Below are 16,930 nucleotides of genomic sequence, written 5' to 3'. Positions count from 1 at the left end.
AAAACGACGACGGTTTTCTACATAATTTTTGTTACCACGCCATCTTAGTTATGACCAATAAAACTTTTTTCTTTTTTATAGCTCTAGTAACTTTGAAGAAACCGACATAGATACACAGCATTTAGGAATTCTCGACCATACCGATAAATAAGTTAATAGAATCTTTTAACTTTAGGGTTCGAGTACAATAAGATTAAATTTTAACTAAGCGGTTAGCCGCGATATTCTGACCGAGCACCGCCTATGGAGTCGTGTGTATGTAACTGCTGTACAAAAGCCTTTAGTATCCAAAGTCGCGCGGCTAACCGCTGAGTGGAAATTGGGTCTAATAAACCTTGTTTAACATATTGGGGGCCGTCACATCGGAAGACTTGACGTATTGAGGCGGTCGAGTTTGGTCTTTCAGTTAAATATTTTTAACCTTGCGAGGGCATTGCGCAAAGACCTCTGAGAGAGAGGATCTCGATTCCAACTGTTATTTTAGGGCCGAGGGCAGAAAGCACTAAAGTTAATTATGACGAAATAACGAGCGATTATAGGCGTCGCCAGGGGGGTGGGGAGTTCGGAGAGACAGCTAGCCCCCTCTAGAGATACAATCCCTATAAATCCACATAGATAACTCAGAACACACCAATCAGTTTTTCATTTAAAAAATGCGCTATACGTTGATAAGCATACCTTTTTTAAAATAAAAAATATAAATATTTACTCTTAACATCCATCACTCCATCTAAACTATTGCATTTATAATATTAGGAGAAATAAGATGTCTGCGTTTAAGTTAATTCATCTCTTCACAAAATGTTATATGAACGACAAACGTTGCTTGTGCACACGTATGATGAGCTGTTATGTATTGCTACATCTTAATATACATAACAGCCATTTGAGCCGGTGTCATACAGCTTTATACATTTATCTAGCTACGGATGCTGCGTTCAAGGCCACACGAATCATAACACACAAATCACTAGGAGGGGCGTAAATAGATTGTTGTGTTGCTATTAAGAACCACTTCATAAAACATTTGTTACAGGAATAACCAATGAATTTTACAATGATTCGGATTATATGAATGAAATGTATGAAACTAAGAAAATACTTTCTTAAAGAACTTTATGGCCTTGTGAGAATTATACGTAGAAACAGGTCAAAAGTTCAATACACAAATCCTATTCTACTGCTTTGTACTAATTAGCTTCCGTGCTTTCTTTTACTGGGTCACGTTTTTGTCTATATTATTACTTACAATAATAATTCTTTGTCACGTTTAGAAATTAGAATTTTCGGCATATTTGTTAAGTAAAAAGTTGCAAATGAATGTCTCTGAGTAGCTCTTCATCTCATACATAGGAAGGTTCCTCATTTAAAAACTAGTTAAGACTTTGGAATATAATTGTTGTTAAAATAAAATGTTCACGGTAAATATTATTTTGATAAAAAACAGAAAAAAGTTCTTATTAAAACGATACCATGACGTTTCGGATAATTGAACCTATTTTATTACAAATTATAAAATAATATTGGCTAAAAAACAATAATTAATTAAATAGTTACCTTGTACAGTCCGTGGCCTTATTGAAAATTCTTAATTTCAATATTATGAAGCGCTTTGAAAAATAATTTTAATGAAAACTTCATATGTTGCATATGGTTTTTAAAAATCATACACGCAGTTAGCGTCGGCTTGTCAAGTCAAATATTTTCGCTCGTTTTTCGCCCTTCAATTGTTTTTAAATGTGGAAGCCAATAATTTTGGACGTCGAGTGCATCGTTTGCAACAAATCGTTGCAAAAGATTAATCACATACCTCCTGTTGTGCCGGTGAAAATGAGAAAAATTACAAGTCGTCGGTCGCGAACACCCAATTGGTCGCTCGAGGAAAAACAATACCTTCTAGAGTTAATTAAGGAACGTAAAGAGGTAATCGTTACTAAACCTAACAATGGCCCTAACCAATCTGAAGAAAAAGACGCTGCCTGGAACGAAATATTGAGCGAATTAGCAGCTAAATTTGGTAACAAGTTTTCAGAAAGTTCAATTAAAAAAGTTAAAACTCAATGGCAAAATATGAAACGAATAGCACGTGAAGAAATATCTCAAAGCGGCTCTGATGTACAAAAGTGTACGCGACAATCACAAGAAGTGTGCAGCATTCTAGACTTCATGAAAAACGACTCCATAAAAAGAGACGATGAAAGTGTTCATGAAACTACTCTTAGTGCGAATATTGAGGTTAAGGCTGAAAGTGTAGATGAGTAAGTAAATTAAAACATTTAAAATTAATTGATTTTAGTTTGATATGTTACTGTAACATTAAAATTATCTAAAGTCAGTTTAAAGTAACAATTATAGATCACTGACATTTGTATTTGACAAGAAAGGGAAATGACAGTCTATTATATATAAAAGACTGTCATTTCCCTTTCTTGTTTGTTAATATTGTGAAAGTTATAAACTTTCACAATATTAAATACATACATAATATAAAACATAAGGTTATTACAGAGATATGATCCAGTCCTGTAACGTTGAAGATAATAGCATGGAGTACGTTCCTAATCACGAAAGGACGACGAACAATAATACGTTTGAGTCATCGGAATCGTCTTATCCAGAACAACCAGAACAAATGTCAGAAATAACAGAGCAAGAAAATATTGAAGGAATTGAAGAAAACAATAATAGTAATACAATGAAAAATGTTTGCGCTATGACCGATATGTCATTCAAGCCTGGATTAAACATCAATCCATTTCACGCAGAATTTCGAGATTTTTTCAAGTAAGTTGTATCATTATGATCGGATAGGTCGTTGTGATTTAAAACATGCTTTATTCGCTTTCGTGTGTGCGTGTTTTAATTGTATCTTAAGTAGTAACCATACTTTTGTGAAATACAGCAGACAGGCACAAAGTAAAGAGCGTGTGACAAATAAGGTGCCATTGAATTAAACAAAAAATAACTTCTAAAAACACTGTAAAACATAAAATAATTAGGTGTATATTCTTCCATGCTGTCTTCGTTTCGGTCATTAAAATTATAGCTATTTTTAAGGTATAGAGGATTATAAATTAGTAATATCTTTTTAACATTTACTTACAGTTATTCCGCGGCAGAAAAGCAATTAAAACTTGAAACTCTGAAGGAAGAAAGACAAGTAGCTAGGGCAATGAGAGAAGCTGCGGAGCTGAATAAAATCATTGCGGAGCAAAAACTTAAGCATGTTTTGTGGGTGAAAAACATTGAAATGGGGTAAGTTGGAATCGCACACAACTTTTTTATTTTCGATAATCCATGTTGTAGGCAATTAATTCTTCCAAGAAGGGCGAATTTTGAATTAATCAAAATTACTGTAGTAATAAAATAGCATAAAGGCGCGTCATATAAAGTGCATAACGTTCCTAAGTTAACATTATTTAGGCGTTCTATTAGAACAAGATAAGCCTTTACCACATTTTACCTTGTTTTTATTTTTGTAAATAGAATTATAATTTAACAAGATATGAAGCAATCACCGATTACAATAATTTGTTTCAGTAATATTGCTCCTGGCTAAAAGCCTTGGTGCCAATTGTATGGTAATATCCATAGACAATTGAATTTTCACGAAATTTCTACATGGCTTTATGTCATTTCATACTTTTATAGAAATATTGGAATACATCCACATTTTATATTTAAAGTATTATTTGATACACAAGTCATGAGTTTCATTTCGAAAACAAGAACATCGTTAAGACCCGCTATTGCAAGCTTAAGGTATAAATAATTTCTACCGGCTTAAAGATTACGCAACCTTACCTAAAGTTTTCTACGTTTTATTTTTATTTTTGTGCTAATTAAAATTAACTTAAGTTATTACAGCATAATAACCTAGTATTGGTTCTTATTTTGCTATAGACTTATTTGCCCTAGCATATTATTTCTCCTAACCTACAAAATCATTTAAAGACCACCTATCAATCCTAGCTAATATATTCCATTTATTAAATTGTTTATCTGTTAGATACAGTAATTTATTATTTACAACGAATTAAGCATTTTAAGTTATTATTAATAGCAACCAACAAAGGGAATTTTCTATAAATAATATTGTAACTAACAATAGTTTATACTTTGTTCTTATATTTATAAGTGCCTAAACTATTATTACGGTCACAAGTCACAAGGAATGAGTAATTATGACATTGTGAGCCAGTGACTTGTGTTTATTATACATGTCCCTTATTGTCTATGGATTTATTTTGGAGTAATATAGTTAAAAGGAACGGGCACAGTAATTAAATATACTATATATATATATATATATTTAATTTAAAAGATAAATAAATACATATATTTTTAAAAAAGTGTTTCTGAGGAGTATTCAGTAACTGGTACTAATATTTTCATCAAGACATAATTTAAATAAAACTTAAATAGTAGCCTATGTGTTCTTCTAAACTATGCTCTATATGTATGCAAAGTTATTTACAGTACAACAATACTAATATTTGGATAAAGTTATGTTTTGCTTAAACAAAGAATCAACCATTACAGGATGTATTCTGGTGAGCCTGGTTCTGGAGCTGGCAAAGGTGGTGGCACTGGAGGTGCCATCCGTGATGCTGGTGGCTCCTTTGGAAAAATGCAGGCTGCTAGAGAGGAAGAGTACTTTTACAACAAGGTTAGTTGTTGAAATATCCGGTAATGTGTACATTTACTATGACACATGGCCTACAAGCTTAGTTACTGGCACCTACAATATTATGTGCATAGAATTAAAAGAAAATACAGAGTCACTTGATTTCTATCTCCATTTGAATCATATAGATCAGTGGTTCCCAAACTTATTTTATCTACTCCCCACTTTGAGAATAAATATTTTTTTAGCGCCCCCATATTTTCACATATTAAAAAAACCACTAACTTCAAATTAAATTAATTAATTATTGTGACCTATATATTAACACAGAAATCTTAACCCCCAGGCCTCTTCACAACACCCCCATTTTCTTTCTGGGTCTCTTACCACCCTTGAGACCTGCAGTGCCCACAAGGGGCGTTATCACCCACTTTGGGAAAGACTGATCTAGATTCATCCATTCTCAACTTATTAGTCATTATAATTTTAGATTACTATGAATAAAGTTTATAAAAGTATTACTTTAGTGGATAAAAATAAAAAAAGGAAACATTTGGTACAAAAATGAAGATCAATGTTTTATTTAAATAATTTGCAGCAAAAGGAGCAATTATCGAATATGAAGCAGGTATTCAGCCAAGAGATTGCCTTCCATCAAGACCAGATCAAGCGTCATGAGGACGCCATCCGACGTCACAAGGAGCAGATGGCAAAGATGGACGAGAAGTAAACATTAATCAGTTGCTAAAGGTTTAACATCAGTATCGCTTTGAAAGATCATTTTATTATGTTTACAGTGTAGTTAAAAGAGCTAAGGTTAATGTCAAAAATGTTTGCTTTTATTTACTTTAGTTTATGTTGAGGTTTGAGCAAGAAATATATTTCTAAATGGTCGTTTTATTTTATGATTCTTCTAAACCCTAATAAATTCGTCATGCATGACGGAGCCATAGCTTTCAAAATTACATTGTTTCAACGCAAACCTTGTTAATTCATAATTTTTTATGCTATTTATTAATCACTTTTTCCGCGATGTGTTCTTTCAATGTTATAACTAAAACAAATTTCGTCATCCGTCTAAACATTTATTTTTATAATATTAGTAAGATAAGACTATTATGTGCATGACTTGTATTTTTATGTAAGGATAGTCTACGTTATTTCGGTTTTAACCAAATACTTTAAAGCGACATCTAGGAAAGATAATAGAAACTAAGTCAGTAAACGTTAATGACGATGTCTATTTCAACGCATAGATGGCGTTTTTACGAGAAGAGTATCGCGATAAAATAAAAAAAGTTAAATTATTAATTTTCTGATTATTCTTAAAATTTCTATTGTTAATCTGTGATTTATATTAAAAAAATGTGTAGTATCATCATTATATTATTTATTAAGATACTGCAGTATGTATCTTAATAAATAAGTAAAATATTACTATAATATCTCAGCGGTACTATATGCAAAAGATTAAATTAAAAATTAATTAAAATTAATTATTTTTTTTGTCAATAGTGTATTAAGTAAGTTGTTTTAAAATGACGATATATTCTTTTGAAAATTATGCAGGTATTACATATTATATTCTTATTTTTCAATGTATTCTAAGAAAACGAAAAGTTATAGGTACCTTATTTAAATATAATTTAAAATTCTTATATAGGTACAATGTTAATATTGAAGCAAGTTCCTTCAAATTTCAATACCAAGAAAGTTTTAATTCGAAAGGTATTTATATCTACCTATCATAAACGATCCACCGTCAGCTCCTTAGCAAAATAAGATTATTTCTGTCCCGTAATGTGTAAAATTAGAACTGCTTTGTGGGCTTGCATTACTTATTCTATTTATAAAGAATTTCTTGTATTGTACGTTATTAAACTAATGTTAGAATATGAAACTGTGGTACCGAAATAAGATGAAAATCAAAGCAGAACGAAAACGAAAACTCACACTAACGAAGTTATCCGATATTCATTTGCAGGGGCGCGCGGTTTCAACGCAGTGAAGCGAGCGCCAAGCGCCGCTCAGTTTACTACAAACCTGTCTAGAGGGTACATGTCGCTCCTCGCGTTGTTGTGACCGTGTGTAAAGTGCTAGTGTAATAACATAACAGCAAATTGTTTTGTGGTGTGATATTGGTGTTGTGCAACCACTGGAGCGGCGGAGCCGGATAACATTGCTGTGATGCATTTTCGGATATACCTATGGCTGTCATGTTTAGCCCTCGCAGGATACGTACGAGCGACAGAGGTAAGAGGGGCCGTCTTTAAACGCGGCATTCCGGCTTTTTGTTGCTCGTCAGACGAAATATAGACTCATATTGTCATCACTATGTATGCAGTCTCGAAAACTCAGCGTCTGCACTTAGTTTGGCTTGCGTAACTTTCAATGTCAACACGGCGTAAACTTGTATCTGATCTGTACGATGTTGTATTGCACGAACGACGAACTGAATAATTGTCAATTCTTTACTCACACGTCCGAGGAATTGGACCCGACATTTCAATATTTACCGTCGCCTAGCGCGTTGTAATCTGCAAGTAAACAATGTTTATCAAGATTCCTCCGTCGATTTGTGTCGTGTTATTTTTGTTACTATCGCACGTTGTCGAGTCGTAGGTAAATACGATTGTGCCATGAATGGAGACACAGTGTCGGTCGGTCGGCGTATCGCCCACGTTTGGGAGAAAGCGTAAGATTGGTACTTATCTAAGTAATAAAATACAACTTATAATAGCGTGGGTTAAGTTTAACGTATTTCTAACGGTAACGCCATAAACAGTGTTTCAAGAAATGAATTTGTCCTATTATTAATAGGTCATGTCCATAAATCCGTCCGTAATTTGTTTGCTTCCGAATAAGTATCCACTTAGTTCTAAGTAGTCGAGCACTTAATAAAATTGAAATACAACATTAGCATGTGAAGCTGTGAAATATATGTCTGTAGGTACGTGAGTAATTTATTAGCCAAGTCTGAATATACTTCATCTATACTAATATTATAATAAGGAATGGTGTATATTTTTGTATGTAACTAATAAACACTAAATCTACTGAATCAATTTCTAAAATTCTTTTGCTATTACAATTTTTTTTTGTAATAGAGACTATATGACCAGAAATATCTTTTAAATCTACTCTAAGTCGCAGGCAAAAGCTGGTCTGTTATAAACGATTTTTGTAGTAACGAATAACTAAAATATGTTTTTTCCCTAGCTGATAAGTGGGCATAAAAAGATGACGCAAATTGTGAGAATTAAAGAACTGACCAAGTAAAAATGTCTTTATTTTGAATATGTATTCGAATTGTATAATAACATCTTAAATCACGAAATCGGTCAAGTTGTTTACTCTGTCCGTCATCACAAAACTGAAAACAGATTTGGGTCAGTCGTGGTAAATATAAAAAAAATTAAAGTAACAAAAAGACGAAAGTATAGTGCGTAAATAAAAGTGCATAAAATATAGATCATGTTTTTAGAGAAAATTCGACATTCGGATAAGGCATTGTCATTATAAACTTTGTATTGTGGAAAATGTGGTTGAACTCTCTTTAACAATATTTTTTAACCTGAAATTCAATTTGTCCGAGATAGAAAGGAATGACGTCAATAGGAATAAAGGGTTCAGCTTGCAGCTGAGATCCGGCGATAAAGACGCGCTATGGTATGTAGCTGTATAGTATTCGGATTTTTTTTATTACTTACAACTAAATACCTCTAGTCCAGATAATTAAAAGAATTTATACTTGAATTCGCTGGAAGAGTGTTGTAAACGAAAAAAATAGTAGGTTAAATTCATAATATAACTTAAGTTGACAATATGAACTAGGACAGGCCTAGGTTCATTGAGTCAGCTGTTTTGTATATCGGACAGTTATAAGGCTTCGTGGTAAATAAACTTATTATCAACGTAACAGCGTAATCCGATACAGCGAGGGTTAATTATTAAGTCGTTTATACTTTTCATTAAAGCTATTAGTTACAACTTTATGTTGAAGCCAGGTGGACATCATCTGGTTGTTTAAATAATTCATTCTATTCCGAATCAATAATATTTTTGACGAAGGTAAATACATCTATCAACATATTTTTTCTTACTGTCATTTGTCGACAAAATATATTATAAATATGAGTTAGGTGTTTAGTTAATAGTTAACAGCTACTTACCATACCGCAGCCAGGATGTAGAGCCGCGCGATGTGTGAAGTAGGCTGGCGACCTGGCCCATTGTCGGTCGGCTTTTTGTTTACACTCCATACAGGATGTAGTACTGTGATACATGAACGCAGTACAACGAAATATCGTATAACTATGTTTATTTTCTATTTGACTTTAGGCTTTGGAATATGTTCGTCACTTTGTCCTTCGCCACATTACATTTATAATCGTATTAGCGTACTGCAATTAATAAGTAAATTCAAAGAGAAATTTTACATCTGCTTTGCTAAACATTGTGAAAGATTTAGTATGTAACAAAAAAGAAATCTAATTTCCTTGTTTCGGATTGAAATATTTGTTATTTATACTGTAACTATTAGGTTTCTGGTTGGGATTGTTTTATTAACACCTTACGGCAAAAAGGTATTGCTTTGGTGAATTCGGTATTTTTTCACAACGCCGAAAGCTGTTTGAGGAAGGTTTCAGTGAATTAAACATTACCTCTCGACAAAAAGCAGCCGAAAATCGTCGTCTATTCCCGCTATTTTCGTTGACACTTGACTTTGAAAGCAAACCACATAAATGTAGGTATCGGCAAATGTATTAAGGTTTTTTGACGACGAACTTTTCACTGTGTAACATTTTTCCAACTTTTAATACATTTTTCGTACCATATCTTAGTATGTTTTTAATTACTTTAACGCTGTTAAGTGTATTATCTAACTGTATACTTTTCCCAAAATGGTTTAAAATTCTAGAAATCAAAACTTAACTTCGTATAGCATTTTTTTCTTAAACAACGACAACGTTGACTTGACATATGAAAAATTGCATCATCTCATAATTTCACTAAGAAGCCATTAGTGCTCCTAAACATTATGGTAGAATAAGACCAAGAAACTATATACGGTTCTTCGATGTATACACCCATTGTATACATCATATACATCGTCAGTGTATACTTCAATGTATACACGGAGTGTCTGTATGAACACGAGTGTCTCTTTATTCATCTGTACGATTGGAAATAATTCCTACAGATATTCATTTTGAAATTTCGTATCTTTAGTTCTTATCAGTCGCTTCAAACTTTACAGACTGGTTGTGGTCACCAAGTAGTTGCCGTGACCCGTTTCGTAGACGTCTCCATTCTTCCCAGACTACTGCTTTTTTCGCATACATGCAAGGAGACGTCTACAGCCATATCAGTAGTCGTAGAAAATTAAAATGACGCTATAATTAAATACGATTCGCTATACTTACCGCGAATAAAACGAAGCGGCAAAAAGGGGCCTCAGCAAATATTTGCGTCTACTGATGGAAAATAAATACTTAGCCTTGCGCAGTCAAAAGAAATATCTATACGCGTTCGCGGGAAGTTATTATACTGTTAAATAAGTATTTAGTTTATTTTTTAATCAAGGAAGACGATGTCGGAGTTCACATCTGAAGGAAATTAGTTCTTATAGCATCTTTAAAAATAAACGTCGCCGTGTGATTAATTTAGAAGTTTTGTGAGTGCTCAGCTATGTTTATTTTTAACTCATGTAACTTGGTTGATTAGATTTAATAATTTTAATAGTCTTTATAGGTAATGTGTGCTTGATGCGAGCTTCCAATGTTTTAAGCAAATTGGGTTTGACAACACTAACTCATATTGTGTAATGTTAGACAAGAGAAGAAGAATAACATTATACGTGATTTTTAAACTTAATTCAGTCGATTACAAGGATAAAAAAAGTTATTTTAATTAATCATTAATTATCGTATAGATGGCGTATGCAATGCCCAGTTTCCGTTTGAATGTAGAAATTGCATCACTGGGATCTCTGACCGAGACATGCTGACGCATTCGAACCCCGGCCCCGTCTTGATTCATCTACGTACTGCAGCAACTTTGACTATAGAAAAACGGACTAGCAAAGAGCTGCTGTTACTAAATAAGTTCCATTTGCATACTGACATAAATGTATACGTACTGACTAAAATGACACTCAAGAGGAGCACACAAACAATTTTAGTATTCTTCGTCAGAAGGGAAAGCACGTGCTTAAACAGTTCCTGTCTCTTATGAGTTAAAGTGTAAATGATCTCAAATTGTATTTAGTATTTTGCACGTATCATCTAAACAATGCATTAAATTGTTGTGTGTCTTCAAAGACATAGAAATGTTTTTGTACATGTATTTCGACAGTGGATACGTAGAGTATTTTCCATAAACAAGAATATATTTGATATACATGAATATATTTTAAAATGTATTTTGTATAATACTGAAAAAAATGGTACACAAGGCACGTATTTATGACAACTTTTTTATACAGCTTGAATACATGTATATTCCGTGTTTTTAGTCTAAAAGTTTTACATTTAAAATGTACAAAATCCTTTCTATTGTCATTTCGTGATGTTTTTCTAAAAATGCATTTTACTTATAAATATAACAGTAATGAAACATACATTCTGACATCTTCATATTATAGATATTATAACGTTATAAAATGTTTTTGATTGTTTTTAAAATTAACACAAACACATGGCCATTTTTTCCTAAAGTGTTGGTAACTTATAGTGATACCGAAACTTATCAAAAATACACATTATACTGTTAGAAAGAAAATCTGAAAATGTGACAGTGTTTTGACTCAACACTAGCCTAACTAAAATGTCGACGTTTATGTCCCCTCACTAATCATTCTGACGCTGGATTTTGTAACAAAAGCACGTCATTCGCACCAAAGGATTCTAACTAATAATTTCTAAAAATATAATATCAATAAAATTCCATTACCATGACTCTTGTATTACAACAACTTGACGTCTTTTTTTGAAGGGTAATGAAAGGGATGGCAATACAAATATAACAATCGCAGTATGAAAGTAAAAGGCGGTACTTCTCGCTGTTAAATCATACATGTAATATCCGGGTGTCGGAAAATGAAAACAATAAACACGATCGCATGTAGACATGCCTTTACGCCTCACGTCTGCGCACACGCAACAATTGACTTACAAATTATATGAAAATATAAAGTATACTTTTTATAGCTCAACCCGACATCCGGTGCAATGCCAAGGTGAAAATAATACCAAGAGTAGTAATGTGAAAAATTAAAAATCTTACTAATATTATAAAAAGGTAAGTTTAGATGAATGGATGGATGTTTGTTGGGAAGTACATACAGAACGGCTTAAAGTATTTGGTGAAATTTAACATAGATGTATTATAGAACATAGTCTGTAAAACACATAGGCAATTAAGTTTTTTTTCCAATTCCGAACCGACGAAGTTGCAGGAGACAGCTAGTTAAACATATAATCGCCATTTTATCCTACTCTTGCCATTGCCATTTTGTCTATTGTTAATTAATAAACATTAGATAGTTTAGATGATATTTGTATAGTTAAATATGTTAATTAGAAACCACAAAACATACAAATGACAGGTGCAAATTAATTTCAATGATGAATAATATTTCGGTATCGTTATAAATACTGGGCGTTGCGTTTGCTAATTGCAAATGTTAATTACGCGTTGTCAGAATTCAGAAATGCATAAAACCAATGGCTTATAGTTACCACTAAAATATGTTTAATAAAGAATATTATTTTGATATGTTGTATTGATCGTTTGTATAAATATCTATGTGCAGATTTTTTGTGCAATTATTGACAAGATGTAATGGTGATTATTGCATGTCTTTAGGTTGGGTACCCATGGGTATGTATGTCAAATCCATTCTGACTTTCTATAGTTTAAATTGGTGAACCGCTTTCGATCTAAAAGATATGTTTATATTTTATAAATGAAAGAAAGACGCAGTTTTTTTGCAATACACACTTAAACATCTATGCTGGTCGTAATTTAGATTTATTTTTGCTATGAAAAAAAATAAAAAAAAATGTTTCTAAGTCTCTGTTGAAACTGTAGACATAATATTGTATATTCGTGATATGAATGAAATCGAATAGCAATAATTTAATTAAAACGATTGCCAATATCAGTCCACAGGGTAAATACGATATTGTTTAATTAAGACTCTTGGCATCGGGTCATCCTAACGTTTAAGCTTGAGCTTTATCGTATACATAATGAGCAATATTTATAAGTTAATATTTAAACGATTCGACATCGATTAATGAACATTAAAAAGCAGTAATCGATTTTTTTATCTTATAAATTAACTGATGTGTAGTTATCATTGTGCTTGACGTTGTATGCTTCTTTTAAATAAATCTAATAAAGACAATTATATCGTAAATTATAATTTATCCATCATTTAGCATATATGAACTAATTCTTTGATTCGTGATAAGTCGAACGGATTTATTCATTAAAAGAATTTAGTATTAATAAGTAATCTGTGTTAAGTTTTCGTTATAATATATTCAAAACAGAATTTACACTCTCAATATCATTAATCGAAATTCTCCGTGTCTTTTTACAAAACAATTTCATATGTGTAAAAGTAAAGACATTTTCAAACAATAAGGACCACTTTAAGGTTGCTTGTGAGAAGTTATTTTAATAAAATTTACAATTCTAAACAACACAACGTTGGCTGACACAAGGAAATTATTCTCCGAAATGAGCGAGAATTAAAAAGGACTTGGTGTTAACAATAAATCATAATAAAACGGGCCGAATGACATCTGCTTTACAGCTGGTAGGGCGAGGACAGACAATCCATTCAGTTTGCTGAGAGTTTCGCGGCCGTTTCGAACATCTGTGCAACGGGCCTTATACAATAAAACGATCAAACAATTTCGTATAGTTCTTAGCTGCCCACGTTACATTCAACTAATACTTTTGACAATTTGAGTTACGAATACAAACTAACGTTTTAAAATCACAAATATACTTCCTTTTTTGAATGTATTTTTATACAGAGAGTTGTAGAATAAACTATAAAGAACAAAATAAAAAAAATGACGATAAAACATAGTAATTTTAATATTTTACGTAAGAAAACAATAAAATTTATTTATGGCTTAATGGTGAAGGTTCGGTCTAGGTAAGCAATTAGGTGCTAAGGTCCAGTAGTTAATAGACTTCATGGCGTAATTTTACTTCAAATCGTAATCTAATAAAATTATATGCAGATACAAAATAAATCATAAAACTAGGCTAATATTTATAACAACAATTTAAAATTGCCGCTATTATGAAGTTTACTATCGTCTCGAATTAGGTCAGTATTAAAAGCTCACGTAATAACTGCAATAATTTTTTACAACGCTATTACGTTATAATAAACGGTAAACATCGTTTATTTTTAGTCTGCGAATAAAGAATAACTGCTAATGCAACTTTTTGCTAGAAAAAAAATACTGGCCGCAAATAAAATCTCGACGTAGTTGTTTTGTTTCTTTTAAGGACATTAAGACGTTGAATGGTTAGAAATAGTGTTGTGTAATTGTGCAAATACAATCCTTTGAATGCGATATGCAACTTACGGCATGTGGCAAATGACTCATACAGTAATGCATTAGAACCTCCTGGTGTCATCATTCGTTTAAATTGCATACACGATATCTTATTTACCTTTGTGAGAAGCCGTTACTGATATTTGATATGGCCGTCGGATTTCAATAAATACTTCTGGACATACTTCAAAAGGTGTTTCATTACTAAAATTAACGTTTTCACTTTATTCATGTAGATTTCTTCAAAGAATATGGAATTAAAAGTAGGCAATAAACTTTCATCTCATTTGATTTAATTTATTGTTAATTTCCTTGACAAATAATTCTTTGAATTCAAATTCCGAGACGTTATCTCTACCAAGTAGAGAGAACATTCGCTGTAATATTGCCTGTCCTCTTTCTCAATTTGTTAATTTTCCTAAGCCTTGAATTTTAGAAAAAAAACGAATATTAACGAAGTGTCATTCATATTTTCAATTCATTCAATTATAAAACAAATGACTAACAATGTTGAATTGTAAATAAATGTTCAACATTAGTTAGATCCTTATAAAGGATATCAAGTACACGAGTCATACAAAGGACATAGTGGACGGTCAACAAGGCGGATTGCACACAGACACAAGCCTGTCCAATTGTTGTGTCAATGCAAATTGTTTCAATCCATTTATGTGTACAGCGCGCCTACTGGTTTTGGTTTATATAGTATAGGAACGCACAGCTGTTTCACATCGGAATAATATTAATTCTTGTGTATTTACGAAGAATGCAATAAACTTTTAGGTCAGATTATGGTTTACATTTAGAAATGTAATTATCTACATGAAAAGTAATTCGTTTTAATGCTATAATTTTTTAATATGTAGGACCTAATTTATGTTATATTATTACAGAACTAAAGCTAAGTTTACAACACACAGTTTTTATAAATTCATGTACGTGTATTGTCAATGGCTTTTTAGTGAATAAGATTTTGTAGCTGCCGCAATCGCAAGAAAACTAACTTCCATTTAACAACCCTGAGTGTTTATGAGTGAGTGTATATGCCGATTTATCTGTATCTTATTAAGGTATCTAGAACTTTATTTAGTTTTAATAAATGAACCACTTCTGCGGGCCCCTGTTCTCTTAACTAGACGCATCCGTCTTGCGGCGTCGCGGCGTCGACATGCGTTTTATTTGCAAGGACTTTTATGTCCAAACCTATTAGAGAACAGACAATTGATGGGAACATCGTATACTTTGTAGTACTAAGTATTGAATTATCTTCGATCAAAATAAGTCAGTAGTCCATGATTGATTATAACTATTAAAACGATCGGTGCTGAGACTTATACTAAGAATTTCCTATAATCCTATAAATCATCAATAAATCTAAGTTTTTATTTTATTAAGCTTCCTTTCGAGAGTTTGTATTCCCTTTGACTTTTAAGATTATTGACATCCGAAGTATCTTAACTGTTGTTTCGACTGAGCTGAAGTTATTACTTTCTTATTAAATTAATTTGAGAAAAGTTTTTTTTTAATATCAAAAGGTGGTAAAAGAGCGAGCGGCCACCTGAAATCGCTGAAATAGCGAAGTGACCGTTGTCCATAGACATACGCAATTGCATATGCGTTGCCTACCTTTAATCGACGGAGGAGATGATGCACAGAAAGAAAATATCTTCCCTTTCCATGCATCCTCTCATCCGGAAAGTCCACTTCCACTTTGCATCCTTTCCTTATAAGAAAAAGGGTGGGAAGAGAAAGAGGACTAAATTAGGCCTCCGGGACGCACACTCATCAGGCGAAACGCGGAATTGCTTCCACTTGACGTCTGTCTTCTGTGTGGTCGTGGTATTTCACCGGGCGAGCCGGGCCAATTCGTGCGAAGATGTTAAAGTGGGCTCTACCACTGTTAAGTATGTGGGATAATCTATTGGTCATTCATAAGTTTAATGTTGATTGTAATTAATGTAAACATTTTATTATTCATACGACCCTGAACAATGTGTTTCAACAAATCAACCAAACATCGTGAATCAATCATAGAAATATGACGTAAATGATAACGCATAGCAAATATGTAAATATTGATAATATTGCCGAGTCAACTCATAGCATGTCCTGAGAGGAGATTCTCAGATATCCATACATTTAGAAGAAAAAAAAATGTTATACTAATTTTACGTTCGCGGTTGTCTATTCACTGTTCCACAACCGTTGTGCAATCTTAATATTCTTTGTTTCATTATTTGTAATTCTGATTAATAAAAATATTACGAATCTTCTTAGAAGTAGGTTTTGGACTAAGTTAAGTCAGATCATTGATTAGCCTAAATTAATGACGTTGTAACGCACTGACATTTCGACTGGATTGTTTGTTGTGGAGTTCCAGCATTACTGGTTGCGTATGTTTCGAGCCAATTTTTAGTCGAATTTTTCGATGGAAATTAATACGCACTATATGTACCTAATATTATAGGTTTTAATATACATAGTTACATGTTAATGTTATCGTAATAATCCACTGCCAGAACATTGGTATGAAAAATAATTGCTACCTCTGTTTTATTTATACAGAATGAGAGGGATAGACTATGTGCAAACCTAGAGAAACCTTCATGGAAATGCTTTCGTGGGACTAATGTTAGCTTGAAATAAAGTTTGAATACATTTATTATATTCTATTTTAAGTATTTAAATAAATTATTTTTACTACCGTACTATC

General features: G+C 32.4%; 2 protein-coding genes across 3 annotated transcripts in view; both read left to right on the top strand.

Moving 5' to 3' along the window:
• Positions 1 to 1,750: 1,750 nt before the first annotated feature.
• On the top strand, positions 1,751 to 5,521 carry LOC106124048 (uncharacterized). The gene is made up of 5 exons (XM_013320497.1): positions 1,751 to 2,258; positions 2,509 to 2,784; positions 3,106 to 3,255; positions 4,543 to 4,669; positions 5,226 to 5,521. Exons 1-5 carry the CDS (start codon positions 1,831 to 1,833, stop codon positions 5,355 to 5,357), a joined length of 1,113 nt encoding a protein of 370 aa, XP_013175951.1. The 5' UTR covers positions 1,751 to 1,830; the 3' UTR covers positions 5,358 to 5,521.
• Positions 5,522 to 6,646: 1,125 nt separating this feature from the next.
• Positions 6,647 to 16,930, top strand: part of Sdc (Syndecan) — a 182,415-nt gene continuing 172,131 nt past the window's right edge. For both annotated transcript variants that reach the window (XM_013321129.1, XM_013321128.1), the window contains exon 1: positions 6,647 to 6,880. In XM_013321129.1, coding sequence (XP_013176583.1) covers positions 6,815 to 6,880 — 66 coding nt within the window. In that variant the 5' untranslated portion in view covers positions 6,647 to 6,814. The remainder of the gene's footprint in view (positions 6,881 to 16,930) is intronic.

This window comes from Papilio xuthus, unplaced genomic scaffold (genome assembly GCF_000836235.2).
Source record: "Papilio xuthus unplaced genomic scaffold, Pxut_1.1 DF825946.1, whole genome shotgun sequence".
Classification (NCBI taxonomy): Eukaryota; Metazoa; Arthropoda; class Insecta; order Lepidoptera; family Papilionidae; genus Papilio; species Papilio xuthus.
Note: the sequence above shows the minus strand (reverse complement) of the source record. Positions and strands in the feature narration are given on the sequence as shown.

Coding starts and splice junctions, on each gene's coding strand:
- LOC106124048 (XM_013320497.1), top strand. CDS start 1,831: ATGAGAAAAATTACAAGTCGTCGGTCGCGAACACCCAATTGGTCGCTC. Junction 2,259..2,508: donor AAGGCTGAAAGTGTAGATGA/GTAAGTAAATTA, acceptor AGGTTATTACAG/AGATATGATCCAGTCCTGTA. Junction 2,785..3,105: donor GAATTTCGAGATTTTTTCAA/GTAAGTTGTATC, acceptor ATTTACTTACAG/TTATTCCGCGGCAGAAAAGC.